The sequence below is a fragment of the Labrus mixtus genome, chromosome 5, assembly GCF_963584025.1.
Source record: "Labrus mixtus chromosome 5, fLabMix1.1, whole genome shotgun sequence".
NCBI classification, from domain to species: Eukaryota; Metazoa; Chordata; class Actinopteri; order Labriformes; family Labridae; genus Labrus; species Labrus mixtus.
This window is the reverse complement of record NC_083616.1, coordinates 30,835,485-30,857,173: the sequence shown is the minus strand read 5'-3', so window position 1 is coordinate 30,857,173 and position 21,689 is coordinate 30,835,485. Positions and strand designations below refer to the sequence as shown.

Here is a 21,689-nt window from a genome sequence, read left to right as displayed (position 1 = left end):
ATTTTTATTTGTATAGCGTCGACTCATAACAAGTGTTATCTCGAGACACTTTACAAAAAGCAGGTAAAATACCTTACTCTTTGTCTGTTAACATTACAAAAGAGCAGTATCTTCTACTTGTTCTACCACTTCTACTACTGTTTCTTCTTCTTCTACCACTAATCTTCTTCATCTTCTAGTTTTTCTTCATCTTCTACTAATCCTTCAGCTGTTTCTGATGATTCTTCTTCATTCAGCAGTGTTTTGCAAAACATTTCAGCGGTCAGCATTCCCACGCATCTTCCGCAGGTAAATGCAAATTGTCCAGTTATTAATAAAAGGGGATGTGCTACATGAAAGTGCAACGAGGCTAAAAGCAGCCCGGATAGTTGATATTATTTTTTAATTGAACTTTTATTTCAGGGGAAAATAATCTTTCTCAAGAGTGTCTTGGTCGAGATGGGAGGCAGCACAACGAGCAGTCTTACATAAAAATAAAATAAAACAACAAACTGAATATCTACCCATCTGTATATTAACCCCAGCAGAATGTGAAGGGATGTGGATGAAAGTGTGATGTGTTTTTAGAATCTCGTATTTGTATTTTATTTCTAGCACTTTATAAAGGTTTCTTTGCACTGACTGAACTTTGTTGTACTTGTACAATGACAAATAAAGTTATTCTATTCTAACAGGCAGATGAACCATGCACATCAACATTTATGGATTTACACAGAACACGCTGTCAGTCACGCTCTTAACTGACACATTCTTGTTTTTAGAAATGATCTCAAACATTGTCTGAAAAAAAGTACAGAATAACAGCTCAGTGTATAATAATAACAAACTGAAATAACTAACAAGCTTCTTTTAAAGAGGGAGAAATTCAAAGAGATACAACATGAAGCTTCACAAGCTGACGCCCGGTGTAGATTCATTTTCAGCCTCTCACAACATTTGCCACATTTGCTCACAGTGAAAAATGGTTTGCATTGGTTTTGTTAAGTCAGTCAGGCCCCACCGTCTTTATTCTGCAACCCCCCAGGGGACCCTCGCCCCACTTTGGGAATCACTGGATCAGTAGTTTCTTCCAGAAACTAAAATTTGTAAAGATATCTCCAGGGTACAAGAGTCCTTATTTAGAACCTTTATTTCTGAAGGCCCATAAGATGCTATTTTTAAATCTACAATTCTACAACTCATTTAGGGTCTATAGGCCATATATTTCTAAGCTGCAAGGAAAAGACAATCTATCTGGATTATGCATTGTTTTGTACCAATATTACCAGTTGTTTCTCGACAGCGGATTCAAGCCAACAAATATCAGAGTTCCTTTCATGCATGTCAAACAGCCTCAGCAGTTCATACCACACAATCCAAAACCAGCAGGAATGCCTCCTTACTGGTTTAACTACAGATGAAAAAACACAGGTCAGCTAATTTTTGGAGAGCGTTGCATGAACTCACACCACCCTAATTATTTATTTGAATCTTTGTTGCTGCTGGATAAAGCACAGGTTAAACTTACACAAACTAACTTTATTTCTTCATTGATTTGAAGTATAACTATGTTATCTATCTTTTACCGCCTATTCCCCTTTCTCGTCTCATTTCTGTCTCCCTCCTTCTTGCACATCCAGTGTCACATACATGTAGGTGTGCAAGCCACTGCTGACAATGTAAATATGAAGCTTGATCCAAAGGCAGCTGGACTGGTTGAAGATCTTGAAGACTTCGTCCACCACATAGTTTAGAAACTGAAGAAGCCTTTCGGAGGAGAGGGGAATCGTCTTCAAGATCTTCAACCGAGTCCAGCTGCCTTTGGATCAAGTTTCAAATGTACCATGAAACTGGATGACTGAGAACACTGCTGCCAATGGAACCAATAAAGACCTGAGTCGGTCACAATGCATATGCTATTTTTAAATATATTTTGCCATGTAAGAAAAAGGCATTTTTTTGTTTTTTTGAAGGACGGTTGCCGTTTGTAATTTTTGATTGAATTATTTTGTATAACTTAGCAAGCAATTACCCCTACAAAAGATGAATTAATTTGAACTATTATTGTGGTATTAAAAATATATATATTTTTAAATGCACTTAGGTTACTTCCTGTAGCAGTTAACTGGTAACTGGTCAATAGAGGGCGCTAGGGAGCCACCCACCCACTCCCCACAAGGAGAATGACAGACCTTCACTGAACCAGATGTTTTGGATAAAAGAGGAATTACAACAAACAGGAAGATCAAAATATTTTGAGCGATGGATCAACTCATTTTGATTCTACTTTTTCACATGGCTATAATTAAACATAGTTAATATTGTATTACCACTTTTAATATGGTCTGTACCAATGTTTCCCAAAGTGGGGGTCAGGACCCCTTGGAGGGTCGCGAGACACTGAGAGGGGGGGTCGCAAGATGCTTTTCAAAAAAACATTCATTTTCATATATTTTATACATCATTGTGAACAAGTAGAGAAAAAGTATTTCACTTAAAAATTAAAACTGTAATCGTTCAGTGAGATTTATGCTGAAATGAAAGTAAGGTGTAAAAATTCCTTAAAATGTAAGTTTGCACGTCTTCATCAACGTAGGCGTCTGTTGAACTTTACAAATTAAACTCATTCAGACACACACACACACACACACACAGTGCTGAAGTCTGTACATGGAGATTACCAATATTCTGCTTTTAACGTGAAAATGACTAATGCCTATATGTGTGAGCCAGACTGCACAACTCTAAATGTTTGAACCTCCTCCAGGGACAGCGAGGGTCCCCAGTTTCTAGCACCATTATTCTTGGGGGTCACGGGCCGAGAAGTTTGGGAACCCCCTGGTCTACACAAAGTCAGTGCGACCCATGTAGTGATTGTATCTGCTTCTGTTCACTTTCTCAGCAGCGCCCACCAGAACTCTTGAAAAAAGGTGAATCAAATGAAACGCTGACTCAAAGTAAAGCAGAGCGTCAATACTTTATTTTGTAGCATTCAATGTGAATCTTGTCGACTCTTAAGGCAAAAATTCAATTACTTTTGAAACATTCAAATCTTAAAATGTACATTACTTTGAAATTATTGCATTGTTTACATCCAACAGCCAATCATCAAAACCACATTTTAAGACAAAAGTTAAATACGTTTCCCTCAGGTCATTCCGTACTCTCTCTCTCTCCCTGATTTCTACTCAATTTCCTCCTTCCATGGACTGAGGTCAAAGGCAGGGATTTTCTCACATTCAGTGTAGGAATCTTTCGACTTGAACTGGAAGGGCTTGTCGGGCACTTTAGTGATACCCGTGTTGTCACAGATGATGCGGGAAAGTGACGTCTGCTTCAGCGACTCCCTTTGGTCCTCATTGAACACTCCCTCGTTTTCCCACCAAAGTCTGAAATAGATAAGATTGAAGTGTTACTCAGGACATTTACTGTACATGACATTCAGTAAGGTTTCTTCAGATCCTCCTCCCGAGTGCTTACCGGTCTCCCTGACGGATCCTCTGGAACTGAGTGGCGACCAGGCAGGCGAACAGCGGTCCCACTCTTCCTCCTTTGACGAACGGCTCTGCCACTCCTCCCACCCACACATCGATGTTGCTTGGTGTCTTGTAGAGTTTCAGCAGGCTCTTGGCCAGTTTTTTATTATTCAACACTTTGTTCAGCTGTCTTTGATTTTTGGGTTGCGACAGCCCGCAGAACTTTCTCCACTCGTTGTACCCTTAAAGGAAACGCAGTGTGACAATGCTGCACTGGTTAAGATACAGTGTGATCTATAATTCATGCAGAGACGCAAATCAAAGTGCTATGAGGAAAAACCAGAAAGAGTTCTACCAGGGAGTCCGTGGTCTCTGCCTCTCTGCATGTTGAGAGAGGCCAGGTCCAGAGCCAACTCTTTGGAGAACTCAAACAGCCGCTCCCTCAGCTCGTCATGCATCATGTGTTCCTGGGTGTTCAGCTTTGCCCTGCGACCCACCAGACCCCTCAGGATCGGGTCCAAGCCACCTGAGAGGAACAAGAAACGGGGAACTTAAACTCGGTTTGAGTTCCTGTGAGGAGTTTTTAACTATTCATGAAACAGACGGATTTTAATAATGATGCCTCTACTAAAAACAAACAAGACCATCAGCGTGAAGATACACATTGTTTTCTGAATGCCTGAAGCCACTGCCAGCTGGTTAATGTGGGAAAAGATGATCATTAGCAAGGTGCCATACCAGCTTTTTTAGACATTTTCCAAAGCAAAGATTCCCAATGAGATGTATATTGGACTGCTAATAGAAGCATGTTGAGACTTTTTTTTTGTTTTATCACCAGGCTGAACATCAAAACAGGAATTTTAACACAGGCTCTAATGGGGTTTCCCGAGTGGACACTCAAGGAACTACGGTTTTATGCACTTCAGAATCAGAATCAGAATCGGGTATTATTGCAAAGTACATTTACACATACAAGGAATTTGACTTGGTGTATTGGTGCTAAGGAAATCTTAACTTCCACTTAATCTTTATTTTTCAGCATTGGACGTTGCCACTTAGTCAGAACGCATTAGCTGTAATCCAAACCCAAAACCCACCAACTACCATCTGATGACGACTGAGCTTTTTTTTTGTTAATCTTTTTTTTTTTTTTTTTTTGGATTTATCAAGGGACAATGTTCAACGACATCGATCATTTATGCAAAGAAAAATGAAAAGATGGTAGCACCAGATTTAGCGAGTTGCTAATTTCCATCTGTGGTCCCAACAAAAAAGTGACCATAAAGCTCCATGTGGTCGTGTATATCTCAGCCTGTTGCGGTTTACACACTGTACTGATTTGAATTGCTTTGGAAAAACAGAAAATTGAAGGATAATATTCAAACCTTCAAAGAGGATCCTCCATGGTGTGAAGAACGCTTTGTGCAGCAGCGGGCTGGGGTACTCAGGATGCTCCTCATATGTCTCGCTGAGACGAAACATGAAGGGCTGAACCATCAGATGGGCAAATCTGTAAGCAGCAGTGGCGAACACATTGGCGATGCTGGGGTCAACGTCTTCATCATAACCAGGGTAGGTGGATAGCTGCTTGGCCATCACGTCCGGGCCGACAATGTGGAATAAGTAGTCTCGGTACGTGATCACCTATAAGATACAAAAAAATGAGGGAACTGTTCCATGCAGGGAATTAAATTATTAATGCAACATTTCTGCAGCCCATGCTGCTGAGCGTCTCTCTTACCTGGAAGTATGCGCCCATGATCTTGCGTGCCTCCTGGTAGAGTCTCTCTCCGTTCCAGTGAGGATTGAGTTTGGCCAAAGCACGAGCCAGGCGGTTGTGCTCGCGCAGGAAAAGTGTGTGCAAAGACGACAGACCGATGTTCTCGTTGGAGCGCTCGTCACCTGGAAGGCAAGGCATAGGGCCGGTTATTATATTTACATTGCCTTACCTATGACATCAAAAACAAACTGACTCCTTTTTGAAAAGATACGAGCTGAAGAGCAGAGAGAACTGTCCAATCAATTCCGCTTTTTCAACCACTCACCAGCAAGAAAGCACGGCACCTCCTTAATACTGATATCATTGGTAATTCTAGCACGGGTAGCACACATGTTGGCGCCCATGTTGGTGAAGGGCAGTAGCTCTCGCCCGTTGTCGGTGTACGCTGTGTTGACCCTCAACAAGCCTTTATCATTGGTGAGGTCACGTAAGAATTGAGCTTTGGCGTCGTCTGAACCGTACACCTGGCCTGAATCAATGAAAGATGTCAGAGTGTTCATCTGCTGGCGGACAGTGCTCGCACCAAACATGTGCCCGGTCTGGCCAGAACCACAAGCTGCTGTTGAGCGGAAGAAGGGGATGCATTCTTCTGAGTGTTCCACTGAGCGGCTGTCACTGGTGGGAATCTGTATGCATGGAAAGAAGCTTTTAGAATTTGTTTAGCTTTTAGATGTATTCAAGTATTTCCTGTGAAATGAAGAAACCAGCTGATTCTATATTCATGAAATGTAACGGGATTGCATCAGGTGGCACATGACTCTGGCTTTCTCTACCAAAGGAACCACAAGATCAATTTTGTTTGTTGTGTGAAAAAGTCAATGCTGAGGATGTATTATTTTGGCCCAAGGCGTGATCTTTTTCTAAACCTAACCACCAGGTAGTTTTGGTGCACAACATGACCAAACCGTGAAAGACTGCAGTTTGGTAAATGAAATGCACCAAAAACATCACAGGGTAAGTGATGTTCTGTACCTGTCACTTTAAATAACCCAGCTTTGACTTTTTGGTTTCTTGAGTGAAACTGTATTTGTCTATCCCATCAATCCCAACCAGCCACCTCCTGTGTGGACTTTCCTTTTTTTAAATTATGTTTCCTGACTTTCTAAAGTAAGAAAAGAGGATTGGGGCCACAGGAATTTGTTTTGCTGATTTCAGAAGAAAAAAAATTCACAAAAGTATGAATTTAATCTTGGAATTCGAAAAAAAGATTTTTGCATCCTTTTAAATTCTGGGTCTAGTTTCATATTTCTGACTTCAACTCTGAATTCTAATAATTTTATTTCTGATTTTCATTTCAAATTTGTCTTTTTATTTCCTCAAAGAATGATGAGATGAGTTTCAGAAAATTCAGATTTAAAGACATTAAAGACATTTTTTAATCTTGGAATTCTGACTTTAATCTCAAATTTTACTTAAACTCTCAGAATTCTGCATCCTTTTAAATTCTGGGTCTAGTTTCATATTTCTGACTTTAATTCTGAATTCTGAAAAAAAGTCAAAATTGTGATTTTAATTTCAGAAATGTTAGGTTAATCTCAGATTTTTGGGAATGTCAGAAAGTCAGTGGCCCTTGTCCTCTTCCAGAAATGAAAATATATGCATGTACTGTATGATGGTACGTGGATCTCTCTCTGGAATGCATTGCTGCTCACCTCGATGGGGAAGCAGGGCTCTGTGCGCTCACAGCTCTTGTCGCAGTCGATGCCGTTACTGAAGGAGCGGATGACAGGAGAGTGAGGAGTGAAAGTCAGATCGTGGTCCGTCCACTGACCGAAGATGGTCACCAGGTGAGTGTAGAGGGGATCACTCTCCACGTCAGAGTTTTTAGTGCTCAGAATCTGGTTGGACACTTCTCTCACCTGGAGAGAAAGAAAGAAAAAAAAAGGTTGAAGACCAAAAGCGTCTGAGTGAAAATTATACAACAGGAAAAATAATCATAAATGAGTTTTTAATGTTTATAACTGTTTAGTCAAATGTTCATCACTAAAAGAGGAACAGGACAGTGGGATATGAGGCAGAGGTGAGACTGACACCAAATTGCAGTAAATAAATACATTGATCCAGGCTTTTCCAATCTTTGGGTCCAGATCAGATATGAGGTCGTATAGAATTCAAATGGGGTCCCTTGAAATCTCTAATTACGGATAAATAAAAAGTATATTGTAGCATTGTGCCTGAATTAAGTTTTAAGACTTTATCCAGTTTTGTTTTAGTCTCATGCTCTCTGTCTGTATCTCATGCGTCCAGCATTCATTCCCAGCGTTGTTAACACGCGCTCACCTGGCTGTACCTATCTTACACTGAGAAAAATAAGAATCCCATCCTAGCTTTTCCGCCTCTGTCCACAATAATACACATGAAATAGCCTTAAAGTGGCCTAAAGATGAATGTTTACTCACAGCAAAGTATGACCACATGATTGTATAAAGTTTTAGAAATAAGCTTTGGATGTCTGAGGTCCCCAGAGTTTTATAAAGTCAAAGTGGAACTACAGGAACTATACAGCATCAATCCTACAATTGACCTTTTCTAGTTAATCGTGACTTTCTTGCATCATATAAATTATTGCAGAACTCTATCCTGATTATTTTGTTATCAAGAACAACATACCCCGTATCGCAGGTCTCATCCTTTAGAATAATCATCACACAGTAAAAACACACATACACATATAAACATGTGCTATGAAGTACCAAAGGAAGGAGTTGTTTGTTGATCCTCAGCTTAGGGTTCCAGCCTTTCGGCAGCGATATTTCATCCTGGTACTCAGCAGGGAGCCAGCGGGTGAAAGGCGTGTTGGAGGATCCCCTGCGGCTGTTTTTTCTATGCAAGTAAAATAAACATCTTTTTTATTTTCCTTCCCCTGTCTTGCATCTTTAACATTCCATACTACTTTTTGACATTGCTGCCAACATTTCTCAACAGGAATGTTTGACACGCCGACTTTTCCGATCACACTCGTAAATCTTCAACCGCATGTGGACATAAGAGACACATTACATGGGGTTAGATTCTTGAGGCAGGAGTTAATGTTGAAGTTGTGACATACATAGCTCAAATCTGTGTCAACATCTGCTTGCAATGTGAAGAGTTGATTTTTAAACAGCAGTTGGCACGCAGCACAAACTACAAACGCAGGGTCAAACTACAGAAGTTAAAATTGGTGTTTCATAAAATGTGTTAAACCCAGATTCTGTCGTAATAGTTATCACTCTGATAAATATCCACGTGTTCATTTTTCTGAGTAGTTTGATTCTTTTTAGTTATTTAATGCAAAGAAAGACTGAAGGTAACGTCTCGATCGACAGCTCTGTAGACAAATTTTGGCTTCACTTTTGTACAACTGAAGGAGACAGAGACACGCTGTTAATAAAAAAGACACCAATCGGCACACTTCAGTCATTTCATTCACTTCAGAGCAGGTGTCTCTTTAAAGGTGCCTTCTGAGCGCTATCCTCACCGGTTGTTGCAGATGCTGCTCGCGGTGCGAAACCTCTCTAAATTGGACACAGTCTTGCAAGAGGCGGGGCGCTGACGGGCAGAGCAGCCTGTCAGGTCAGAGATCAACTGCAGATCCTCCGCAGAAATCAAATCTAGAAACAAAAGGCCAGGAAGAGACAACTTAGCTGTGAACGTGGCTGTGACAACACCCAAGTGAGGACATTTGAAGAACTCATTTGGGACACACACCTGAGGCATTGATGGAGCGCTTCTGACGTGCCACCAGAGAAGTCTTAATTAATTTGATGGTGTTGTCCATGTAGTCAGCCGCTCGCACTGCAAGACGGGTTGGCCCCACAGGCTGTTTCAACAAACGCAGGACGTCTGACGGCTTCGCTGCATTCCTCTTCACACGCTCAATGCTCCTGTGTCGAGTGAAGAGGGAAGATTAATGAGCACGTACTGACACCGCTTCAGTGCCAGATAAAACTTAAAGGCTTTATATGAGACTTTTCACACTTAAATATAAATCAAGTCTATCCTCTGAAAATAACTCTGTGAGTCATGACTGTCTACAATGGGTGTAACACCCGAGTCCCACTGTCTGTGATGTTTTCAGAGGTCTATCTTCAGTTTGTTTACATCGTCAGGACGGCCGGCTGACTCCTCCCCTCGTGTATAAAAGTTGTTTAATTGAGGGACTAGAGAAAAGAAGAATAACATACTGTACTCACTGCTTAACTGTGTTTCTAGATCACGCTCATTTCAGGTAAATTTACATGCAGTGTGAAGATACGAGCGTAATAAAGATCGCTAGCATTAGCATGCTAACACAACAATGCAGCGCGAGTTGTTTTGGTTTCATGCTGGTGCTCAAGGGCGACATCTGCTGGATCAAAGAATCACATATAAAGCCTTTAAGTTGAATGTAGTCATGTTGTTTGGTGTTGAAGACTTACTGTTTTCTGGAGTACTCATACGCTGAGTCCACTGTGGCCTTCGCCTCTTCCACAGCTTTTTCAATAGCTCTTTTACTCAAACGTGTTTCTAAAGATAAAAACAAAAACCTTTCAGTCAGTCTGCTCTCCGCTGTAATAAACACAACTCAGTTTCCCCCCCTGCATACGTCAGTGCCCCAGTCAAAGAAGTCTGCTTATGAAAGACGACATGCTCTTTTGTAAGACGTCGTAGTGTAACACGTTCATGATGACTTCATTCAGTTGGATATAGTTTGAACGGGGTCATACTCACCAGCGTCCACGTGGCTGTGTGAACACAAGTGAAGCGTACCAATCAGGCACAGAAACCACTTCATCTCTGAAAGAAAAACACAAAAATCAAAACACAGAAAATCAGGTGAAATTATTTGATTCATGATTTTTACTTTGAAACAAAAACGTCATGTATTTATGTAAGCTGCTGACTTTAATCCATTTAAAAACAGGACGGTGCAGACACATAGTGGATTTGTAAAAAGAAGTAAAGGAGATCCACACACAGAGGAGCTCCCGCTTTAAGGATTTAAAGACAAAGTGACTGAGGAAGAGCATGTTCTCCTCCATGGTGTGCAGATCTTGTTTTCTTCTTTTTACCTATTTGTGGTTTTTTTTTAATCCAGCACACAAGTAGGGATGTGCGTGTCTTTTTTTAATTAAATTTTACAAAGTGGATTTGTGTCATTGAGTTATACTTATTAGAATAATATATTAGGCAAGGCAAGGCAAGTTTATTATGCAGCACATTTCAACAACAAAGCGATTCAAAGTGCTTCACACAAGAAATCAAAAGCATCATGACAGAGGAAAGAAAAAACGTTCAAATAAAAATAATTCAAATGAAATTAATTGAAGTAAAAATATAAAAAGAGTTTTATTAAGTAAGCTTTTTTCTTTAAGAGAGTGAAAAATATATAAATGCTCAATCATCAAAGGATCAAACTGGGTTCCTGTCTTACTGACACATTCTTCAGATGACTTTATAGAAACAGAACCAAGAAGCAGGCTTGATCTTGTTTAATGCTTGGAGGACATAAAGTCAAGTTGTTTGCAACCCTTAAAAATATTTGTATTTAGAGATTACCTTTAAAAAAAAAAATGGCCCTCAATCAATAAAATTGAAAAAGTGGCAAAATTACAGTTTGATTTATCGGGGTAGAGGAGCAGTGCACAGATAACAACGAATGGAATAAGAATGGAAATAGCTGCTACTGATGGTCACTTTATATACTGTAGCAGCCTCTGACGTCAGTGTGTGAATGTGAAGGTGTGACTTGCGGTGTAAAAGCGCTTTGAGCAGTCAGAAGACGAGAAAAGCGATATACTGTACGAGCTCAAGTCCGTTCACCATTTACCATAACGGACTCGTTTCAACGCAAACCTGAAACGCCAGCCGATGCCTTCAGCTGTCAGAACGTGCAGCTACACCAGGCTAGTAAAGAAGGACCGGGCCTTACATTGGGACGTGTTTTTAATTTAAGTTTATGCTATATAAAAAAACAACATCAACAACATGACAGCATGCAGATTTGAAAGAATGCAAAAACCCATCGTGCCCAAGAAACCATTTATGAAAGAATAGAAAAGTGAGACCACAGTACCTGCGAGGATTTGATGGTCCCAGTTCAGTCCTCAAGCTGCTGTCAGGAGTCGGTGGCTCTTACAACCCTCTGACTTGTGTATATATAGTGTTTTCAGTGACAGGAGCACCCCCCTCAGAGACACCTGGGGCTTTTTGTTTGAATGATTTGAATGAAGTGAACATGTTGTTCAACAGGAAGCAGAAGAAGCACTGCCCAGTATTTCAACAAACCAGAAAGAAACACAATGGTTCCGTCATTCAAAGAGGTAACAGAAGTCATTTTTTCCACTTGTGTCACTTATGGTAAACATTTTCCTGCTCGACCAGCGAACACGCCTCCTCTTACATGTACACATGCTGTAGGTTCAACGTTGGTAAAGGACAAAAGGGCCATCTCTGTGACAAAATGTGTTCCAGGTTGATAAATGTCTGTTTATTCTCGTCTGTCTACTGTCCATAAGCTATTTCTCTACCCAATCAATGTAGCACAACTAATTATTAATATACATAGCTACGGATATATTGTTATGTTTGACCAGATTTTGTAGCACTGCTGTATGGGATTGCTGAAACCTCATTTCTGGGGCGCGTGCCTATGTTCCCACAGTTCCTTTTTCATAAATTTGTATCAGATTTTATCCTCCTTTCTCCCAATTTGGTAGCCAATAACACCCAACTTATTACCCAGTAGCAATGGACTACAGATGGAATGACGCTTTTAGCTAAATCTGATGCGCCCATCTCTTTGTTTATTGCAAACATTTAATGTAAGTGCACATTGTCCTTTTAAATAAACAAACTAAACTAAGTAGCACAGAGGCCTTGCATTGACTAGCTTCCTGTCAGATCAGTCGAATGAAGCGCAGCAACTGGACGCAAACATAGTCTGCAGTGCATCGATACCTCTGGAAAGCCGGGTTGGCATGTGGGAACATAGGGCTGACCCCCATTTTTGTTGTGTTCTTTTATACAATGACAATAAGGTGCCTATCTGTCTAATCCTCCCAATTAAAGGTGTAGTATGTAGAATTTTTATGACAATGTTTACATTCAAATATCTAAATTAATGAAAAATTGACTCAAACTATGTTGTAATTTTTTTGTTTGCGTACCTCAAATTTTTCCAACAGTTATCAAAGCCAGAGAAATCCTTAAAAAAAACTGTCTTTTTTGAATGGGGTGTGTATGTGACTTCTGGTGCTTTTGCAGCCGGCCCCAAGTGGACACTCGATGAATTGCAGGATTTTGCACTTCAGCGTCTGCTTCATTTTTTTTAACACCGGAGGCTGCCACTTGGTACAGAGCCTAACTTGCTGAAACCCTGATAGACTAAACGACCTTTGTGGTTTACTAATCACGAGCCATCTTTCAGCAAGTTGACACAAACAGTCATAAATAATCTCTCAGATTCATCAGGTGAGACAGTCTTCTCATTGTTGAAGCTTAACTATGGTTACCAAATTATAAAACTAATAACACTGTGGTTTAACCAACATGAGAAGAATCCGTCATTATGTTGAACAAATAGTCAAAAACAATCATCCCATATGTCAGATGGAAAAAGACTTCCTGGTTTCTCGGTTTAAAGTTTATTGACGCCCTTTCCAGTAAAGACTCAGAAACAAGTTCTTAAACGAAAGCTGTAAAAACTGAAGCATCTGATCATGGTTGAGCCACATGTCAAGAGATTTAAAGTGCTCTGTTGGGGCGCCACATGGAATGGAGGCTGTGGTCCTTGCCACAGCTACCGTGCGTCGGAATCAGACGTCGGACCCTTTGCTGCATGTCCTGCTCGTCAAACCCAACATTTCCTGTTTCTCTTCGGCTGTCCTAGCCACCACATGTCTTTCATTTAAAGTTAACCGCTGTGGTTTAGACAACATGGCAGAAATATTTCACAGAAAAGTTATTACTAATTACTCAGAGATGTCAGGCGTACCAGACTTCCTTGTTTTGAAGTTTTCGGTTTGATGTTTTGGATGATTCACACGAATGTCCAAACAAGTTCCTAAACAAACACCTTGCACAGACAGCCTTGATCATTTATGACACTGTGAGATATTTAAAGTGTTCAACTCAGAAACATCTGAAGAGTGGGGAACAGGCCACTTTAGCTTCTTGACTGTTTTTTAAAGGCTTTATATGTGATTGTTTGATCCAGCAGGTGTCGCCCTTGAGCACCAGCATGAAACCAAAACAACTGGCGCTGCATTGTTGTGTTAGCATGCTAATGCTAGCGATCTTTATTACGCTCGTATCTTCACACTGCATGTAAATTTACCTGAAATGAGCGTGATCTAGAAACACAGTTAAGCAGTGAGTACAGTATGTTATTCTTCTTTTCTCTAGTCCCTCAATTAAACAACTTTTATACACGAGGGGAGGAGTCAGCCGGCCGTCCGGGCGATGTAAACAAAGTGAAGATAGGACTCTGAAAACATCACAGACAGTGGGACTTAAAAGACTTTTAAGAGAAGGAAGTTCATTACACAAGACTTTAAGCTGTGTTGCGCTCAGTCAGGCGTCTGAGGCAGCTAACAAGGAAGTCAAAATTGTAAATGGAACACTTACTTATTTTCTTTAACCTACTCATTTCTCCCAGTCCTTCTTTAAATATTTTCTTATCTCTATTGAGTTTAAAATGTTTATATTTGTATTATATCACAGTTTCTGTATTTCTTAGTCTAAATTGCTTCTGTTTTAAATCCTAAGCCAGGGACAGCAGCTGCTAATGAGCCACGGCTAGAGATCTGCATGCATGGCATCTACTTTGTAACTTCTATATAACGAGCGATACTCATTGTCTGTGTGCCTGTTAAATAAAAAAAATATTATATGATTATATATTGTATATTTATGATGTTTTTATGTATTTGAATGCATTTATTATTATTATTATTATTACCGTCACGCTTCACTGTTTCTTTTTGAGTCTGTCAAATACTTATTATGAAAACAAACTCTACAATAAAAATATATTATTAGGCCAAACTTTATTTGTGTGCATGTGATGTACCTGATGTATTTATGTATTTATATACTTAACTAATGTTTATCGCTGTATGTTTGATGTGAATGATGATGTTGATTGTTGTCTTTGAGCCAGAGACAAATTTCTCACTTTGTGAGACAATAAAGTTAATCTTGAATCTTGAATCTTGAAAGGTTGAACTTTAGTCAGAATCTGATGTTCTATCCTCATTGGGACGCTCAGAGAAAGGAATATCAAACAGCACGTACTGGCTGCTGGGAAAAATAGATAAAAAGGTAAAAGTGAGACTAATTCTGCATCCATTGGGAAGTCTTTCTTCAGTGTGCTCATGTGCTTTTAGTTCGGAAAGTGGGAATGTTGTAACGACAACCAAATCAACGTGGACGCTACAAAAAAGATGTGTGTACTCTTTATAACAATATTTGAGGTTAAAGTTGACATGCAATACGTGCATTAATAAAAAGTATCTTAACATTAACAAAACATCTTTTGCGATTGTGTGATGACGATTACGACGTCAAGCCAGGCATCTAATTCTTCCCCGAGTTTCTGAGTTGTTGTTCTTTCAGACGTTCATGTGCACTTTCCAACCCGGAAACTCATGTTTCCACCATGACTGACACGACATGTTTATAGTTGCCGTGGAAACACTGGATGTCACACATGTTAAAGACCGTTACAGGAAGTGGAAACTGCTACTGAAAGCTGCCGTACTGTTGCTGTATGTGATGTTATGTAAATTATACTCGGATACATCGTCGGTAAACATATTCTCTTCCTCAGGTCGGTTTCACTCGTTCGTCTCGACTTCAGTCAACTCTGAGTTTGTTTTCATCGGGGGGGGGGGGGGGGGGGGGGGGGGGGAGTAGCAGAGAGAACTCCCATGATTCCCCACCAGCCTCAACGTCATCTTTTATTATTGTTTTGATTAAGAGCCCCCTGGTGGCCGGATTTATATACTTTGCGTCTAAAACATGATCTGTAAGTCGGACTACAGACTGATAGAGTCTGTTGGCTTTAGAGATTGAAAATGACTGCAGTGTTATCTGAAATGTGCGATCACAAAGATGAAGATTGGAGTAAAAAAAGTAACGCTAAAGTAACTTTCCCGAAGTAAATAGTTACTTTTATAATGCAGTAACTAGTGACTGTAACAAGTTACAGTCACTAGTTACTGTTTAGTCGTAAACAGTTTACAAAGATAAGAAGCCATTTGAAATGATACAGCGCTTGTGCTTTATCTAAAGGAAATATAAATCTTTAAGGCCATTGTGCTACAATGTGGGAGCACTGAATGATTTTCCTGCGCTGGTTTTCTTCTTAGCAGGTCTGCGTAAACTGTTTGCCGTATTTTCAGTAACTTGCCTAACACTGGTTATTTGTTAGACTTTAATAAAAAATGACATTAGCTAATAAAACCGTTCTTCTTCTTAACTATCAGGTTTCCTTCAAACCTAAAGTAAACATAAATCCCAAACAATAGTCAGAACTTACAAACACTTCAGGCATGAAGCCCCTCTGGTTTAACACTTTCCTGAATCACACCTGGTAACGAAACAAACAAACAAACAACATTCAAATTACAGATGTGATTTTTGTTTTACATGTGACATACACGTGAAGAAAACGAGCACTGAATCATCCTACTCATCATCGAAGAAAAACATATCTAATTATCTTCAGAGTATTGACTGTGACACTGACACTCTAATTAACCCGGCAGAATTATCAAAGCATGCATGCACGTGTACGGCACCGTGGCGGATGTAATCGTGTCTCGGTGTGGTTACACGTGCAACAATTACAGGGTACTTTTTTAAAGATTTATTTTTCACTTATGTGCCTCTAGTGTAGAGATAGGACAGTGGGTAGAGTCAGAAATCAGGGAGAGAGAGAGAGAGGGGAATGACCTGCAGGAAAGGAGCCACAGGATGGATTCGAACCCAGGCCGCCCGCTTGGAGGACTACAGCCTCCGTACATGTGCCGCGCGCACTACCCACTGTGCCCCAATTACAGGATATTTTTAACAAAAGTGGCCGAGTACATTTCAAAGATCACTGGCCCGACCATTACTTCTGATTCGGAAAATGACAGTCAATAATTTACTCTTGAACCATTCTTCTGCAAATTAATTTAATTGCAACTTTTATTTTATTTATTGAGCTCTAATTATATCAAATATTTTGCATTTTTTCTTGCTCATGTTTATTAACCATGATGATAACTGTATATGAGACTGTGATAGAGCTGGGGTTGTTATCGTGACTGAAGGCACCATACGCTGATTTAGAGTGGATACAGTGCGGAGACCTTTATTTGATGATCTCAGGGGGTCGTTAGGTTGACTGGAATTAAGGCTGAGACAGGATTTCCAGCATGGCCGTGCACCGCCACCTTAGGGCTTCCAAAGCCTCCACTGTAGTAACAGATGAGTGACGTCAGTGAGGCTTCTTTATAATAATATTTAGTCTATGGTTGAGCCGGGTATCTTGTTACATTAATCATATCTCGTGTTTGGATCAGTTGCACAACACACTGGATTTGTTATTGGTTTGGTAACCTGATATGATCAACAGTATGTGTGTGTGTGTGTGTGTGTGTGTGTGTGTGTGTGTGTGTGTGTGTGTGAGATTGAATGAGATGTTTTTTATATCTGAAATCACAGAAGGAATACCAATGACCAAAATAGTCACATTTCTGTCTGTAAGTTTATTATTATAAATTCATTTACATCGACCCTGCTTGTGCAAAAAACTGCCTACAGGACCCCCTGTGGTTCCTCTGACACAGATTTGACCCAGTATTAATATTTTTAAATGCTAAAGCTGCCTTAATATAGACCCGAGCTTAAAAGACAGGGTTGGTCATTTTCTCCAGATCCACTTTTTAAGATTTTGGTTGAAGTTGTCTTTAGGTCCTGACAGAAATTAATAACTCAGGTTCTCTGAAAAAGGAACGGAGAAAATCCGTCATCTGTATCAGTTTGTAAGTCTGTAAAAACTTAGACCAATTTCTGCCACGAGGTACCAATCTGATGAACCAATCAGGCGCCTCCCTGTCTCCCCTGTCTCCCTGCTCGCTCTCTACCCCTCGCGTGCACTAGCCCACGCTCAAAGCGCGAGTTTAAACTGTGAGGTTTTTTTACCTCCTCCAGAGACAATGGGGGTTCCTAGTTGCTAATTTATTTGGGGGGTCACGGGCTGAAAAGTTTGGGAACCAACACAATGCAAGCGATGAGCTGAGGTCCACTTCTAGAGCAGCAGCACTCGTCCATGTAAGTGAGGGGGCGTGGCTTTAGAGGGAGCACAGAGGGGAGGGGGGGGGGTGCAGACGGAGCACTGAGGGAATGCTACTTTCAAAATCATGCTGGTTTTTGAAAATGACCAATCCTGCCTTTAATTAAACAAACAAAACGTTTCACCAATGTTCTTTAGGAACCACAGGAGGTCATGCTTTCACTCCATTTACATGAGTAATGATGAGTAATTAAAGGTACTTAATAATAATCTCATATTAATTCTCTCGTATCCCCAGAGCTGCAAAAACACAGAACAAACAAAGAAGTAGGCTTAACTCTCCTCATTACTTACCTCACACCACTAGCACTCTGACTTAAGTTTCGGAATCAGTGTGCAAACATGATTGACACCACATGAGCTTTTATTTCTTAAAAACAGACTGAGTGTGCAGTGGCCTTGATCGTGAGTCACTAAAACCTATGGTTGCATGTCTACTTAAGAGCTCCTGTAACATGCTAATGCACTGATTTGTTCAACATAAAAAAGTCCCTTGACCTGATGGAAAGTATCGTTGACAGTAAACATGGGTGTGTGTTCATAAACATAATTACATTAAGTCTTGCATGATTACCTGGATGACATCACAGCAGGTAAAAACAGTTTGGGCAGCAGCTGACTGAAAAGAAAAGAATGCTGATGATGTTGAAGAGTGCTCATTAGCTAAATATAGAGAACATCTTGTCACGAAACTTCCCGTAAAATGTTGTTTGTTTGTTTTTTTAGCTTTGCTAGTCATCTGAATTTCTCTGGTTATTTATTTTGAAAGCTTTATTAAATAAAGGAAAAGTGAAAATAGCTCAACTCTTTCTTTCTTAATGTTCAAAATAAATGAATGAGAGAAATGTTGTGATGAAGTTGTTTCTCTGACGATAAATGATTTTATAAAAATAAACCTTTAAAAAAGAAAGAAAACCGGCTCATGACTGAACCAGCAGTTCCTAAACTTTTTTGCAAAGATGAAAATATTCAAGCCCCGCCCCCCTCCCCTCCCCACACACCCCTCATCAGCTGACACAGCGACATACACTAAAAACAAAATCCTATATTTTTAGACTTTTTTCACAAACACTGGCTGCAAAAAATACACAGCAGCAGTTCAGTGTGACGACAAAACTGAGAAGAAACTGACAAGCCCCGAAGCAATTAAAATCCAAACACTGAGTCAAACATGTTCTTGTTATTTGACCCACTTCCTGATTAGAAAATGTGTCACGCTGCTGGAAAAGCTTGATTGTGTCTTTAATGTGGATTTATTGTAAGGAAATTCATGTGTTTCCAATTCAAACTCAGGACTTTTTGTTTGTCATTTTTCTTTAACTGCAGGTAATCGCTCATCAGTTCTGAACATGTTATCCAACAACGTTATCTTGGCTCATTTAAAACCATCAAACCTCTTACAAGGAAGTTACAGAGAGGTAAGTATGAAGTGTATCAGACATCTGATTTGTCCTGTGGGTAAATACATTGTGTGATTTCAGGGAATGGTGTGAGCCTGAGGAATGCATGCAGGTCAAACTAGAAAAGTCACTTCACCTGGCATGTGTCTGAGCTGTTCAGATCGGCGTCTGATTTTGATGTGATAGAAAGTGGTGAAACGTTTCACAACACCCAGCTTTCTTTTTTATCTGTTTGAGTTATTTTTTTGGGGCGTTTTGCCTTTATTAGATTAGATCCACGGCGGCCGTTAGGTGCATCGGCTCGGAAACAGCTGAATGGACGTGCATTTAGAGAAACACACAGCATATTCAGAAACGCTGCACAAATGCAAACACCCCAAAAAAATGCGAATACACTTCAACAAAAACAAACTCGCTGCAAAAATAAAAAACGACTGAATTAACGGAAAATGAACAAGTCCAAAACACAACAACTGTAAATACAGAAACGCTGCAAGTTCAGCCTTTTCAACAGAAGTACCTACTCCATGCCTGTAGGGGCGCTCTCTGGGACAGTTTTTTTTTATGGGGGGGGGGGACAAAATGAGGGATTCCAGGCACGGAGAGATTTGATTTATTTCACCACTTTTGGGTGACGATAACCTTTTGGCTTTGGACCATGCATGTGTGTTACGTCCCTGAAACTGTGAAAAACATTTTGCAGCAAAGAAAATGCTAAAAAAAATAACTTAACTAACATCGACGGCTACTAGGAATGGAACAATGCTCTATATAAATATTGAACCGTTCGTTGCGGCGTCCATGGTTCAGTACTTACTTGTGAATTATGTTGTTTTTTTTTACAGTTTTGTGTACAACGATCTTTCTCTCTCTGAATTGGTTCTGTTTCTGTGTGCCTGTGAGTTCACGCGCTGGGATGAAGAAACGCTTTACTGTAAGTGGATATCCAATCAGTACGCGCTAAAGTTGCAGGAAGCGGACAGCACTGGTGTCAGTTACATACATTACTTAAACATGGCGTTGATGGAAGGCTGCAGTATGAGGAAACGCCGCAGCAATGATTTTTCTAATCATTGCTGCGGGGACATTTCTGTTTCAGTGTCGAGGATGACAAGGAAGGAAAAACAGTGGAAAATGACTCTCTGCAGTCGTTGTTTCACAGGTGTCGTCTTCTCTAATGGAAACACTTAGGAGTTTCTCAGTCAGACTACTCCTACAAAATAATGCACACCGCAAAAACTAGGGCGACGGCCGACGATCTCCTTGGTGTGTCAGGGCCTTAAGACTTGCATTGAACTCTTATGAGTGGAGTTTTAGGCAACAACAAAAAACCACAGCCGTTAGCACCAAACAGATAACCAAGTTATGTATTGAACTGTGAGCTGACTGTTTTGTTTCCTAAGATTTATTTTTGGGCTTTTTGGGCCTTTATTGTAGAGATATGATAGTGGAAGAGAGAGGGGAAAGACATGTGGGAAAGGAGCTGCAGGTCAGATTCCACCTCGACCGCCCAATCGTACATGGGTCATGTGCACTAACTAGTGTTGTAGTCAAGACCGCGCGAACCGAGACGAAGACATTCAGAGTGCTCCGAGACCGAGACATTTAGGGATCGAGACCGAGTCCATAAATATAAATGAATGACTCGCTCAGAACATAACATCAGGAATTTTGCAGCCTTAAAGGCTTTATATGTGATTGTTTGATCCAGCAGGTGTCGCCCTTGAGCACCAGCATGAAACCAAAACAACTCGCGCTGCATTGTTGTGTTAGCATGCTAATGCTAGTGATCTTTATTATGCTCGTATCTTCACACTGCATGTAAATTTACCTGAAATGAGCGTGATCTAGAAACACAGTTAAGCAGTGAGTACAGTATGTTATTCTTCTTTTCTCTAGTCCCTCAATTAAACAACTTTTATACACGAGGGGAGGAGTCAGCCGGCCGTCCGGGCGATGTAAACAAAGTGAAGATAGGACTCTGAAAACTCTGAAAACATCACAGACAGTGGGACTCGGGTGTTACACCCATTGTAGACAGTCATGACTCACAGAGTTATTTTCAGAGGAGATACTTGATTTATATTTTATTTAAGTGTGAAAAATCACATATTAACCGAGGGATAAAAATCAGACAACAAATGTATTGAAGTTATTTGTTCTTTTAGAAAGAGGAGTGATGACATGGAAAAGTGGCCTATCAGTGGTGGACTTGACTATTATTGATTTAAAATCCAGAGTCCTCCCAGTGTGAGACCGAGACAAGGCCGAGTAAAAGTTCTTTTGATTCCGAGTGGACACCTTCAAAAAGTGGTTTTGAGACCGGTCTTGAGACCAAGACAGATTTTGAGTACTGGTACTACAACACTAGCACTAACCACTTAACCACGGCACTCTGGAGCTTCTTAAATTAAGCTAAATAACATGTTACTAACAGTCCTGCAGCTTTGGCTGTTTTCACATGAAAGGGGTCGTGCTGACCGGCATCTCCTGAGGATAATAGTCACTATTAGGTAATAGTATTACCAAGTAGCTACCTCATGTAACCCCACATCAAAAAAAATTAACCCCACCCTTTAAGGATTCAATAGGAACTTTCACCAACACATCTGATGGTCACACCTCAATAAATTATAGGGTAAAGATGCCAAGAAAAACAACCACATACAGAAGTGAGAAAGGCCTCTGGCGGTGACATGACACGCTCAAGATACACAAGTTCGCACCCAGTGTTCAAAATGGGACCC

The 21,689-nt window shown here is 40.3% G+C and overlaps 2 protein-coding genes across 5 annotated transcripts in view; one reads left to right on the top strand and one right to left on the bottom strand.

Moving 5' to 3' along the window:
- The window catches only part of osbp2b (oxysterol binding protein 2b), a 337,585-nt gene extending 327,976 nt beyond the window's left edge, over nt 1–9,609 (top strand). For all 4 annotated transcript variants that reach the window (XM_061039266.1, XM_061039265.1, XM_061039267.1 and 1 more), the window contains one exon: nt 9,599–9,609. The gene's annotated coding sequence lies outside the window, so the exon portion shown is untranslated. The remainder of the gene's footprint in view (nt 1–9,598) is intronic.
- Nucleotides 2,938–11,358, bottom strand: LOC132974913 (eosinophil peroxidase-like). Its single transcript, XM_061039269.1, has 13 exons — nt 11,273–11,358; nt 9,928–9,993; nt 9,636–9,723; nt 8,926–9,101; nt 8,696–8,828; nt 7,929–8,058; nt 6,888–7,094; nt 5,501–5,861; nt 5,197–5,357; nt 4,841–5,099; nt 3,811–3,981; nt 3,460–3,697; nt 2,938–3,368 (listed from the first exon to the last, which is right to left on the bottom strand). Exons 2-13 carry the CDS (start codon nt 9,989–9,991, stop codon nt 3,164–3,166), a joined length of 2,193 nt encoding a protein of 730 aa, XP_060895252.1. The 5' UTR covers nt 9,992–9,993; nt 11,273–11,358; the 3' UTR covers nt 2,938–3,163.
- Nucleotides 11,359–21,689: the final 10,331 nt, after the last annotated feature.

Bases quoted from the DNA above. Each gene is read 5' to 3' on its own strand.
- LOC132974913 (XM_061039269.1), bottom strand. From the start codon at position 9,991: ATGAAGTGGTTTCTGTGCCTGATTGGTACGCTTCACTTGTGTTCACAC. The intron at 9,724-9,927 runs GTGAGTATGACC...TTTTATCTTTAG, and splicing joins ACACAGCCACGTGGACGCTG to AAACACGTTTGAGTAAAAGA. The intron at 3,982-4,840 runs GTTTGAATATTA...TGTTCCTCTCAG, and splicing joins ATGGAGGATCCTCTTTGAAG to GTGGCTTGGACCCGATCCTG.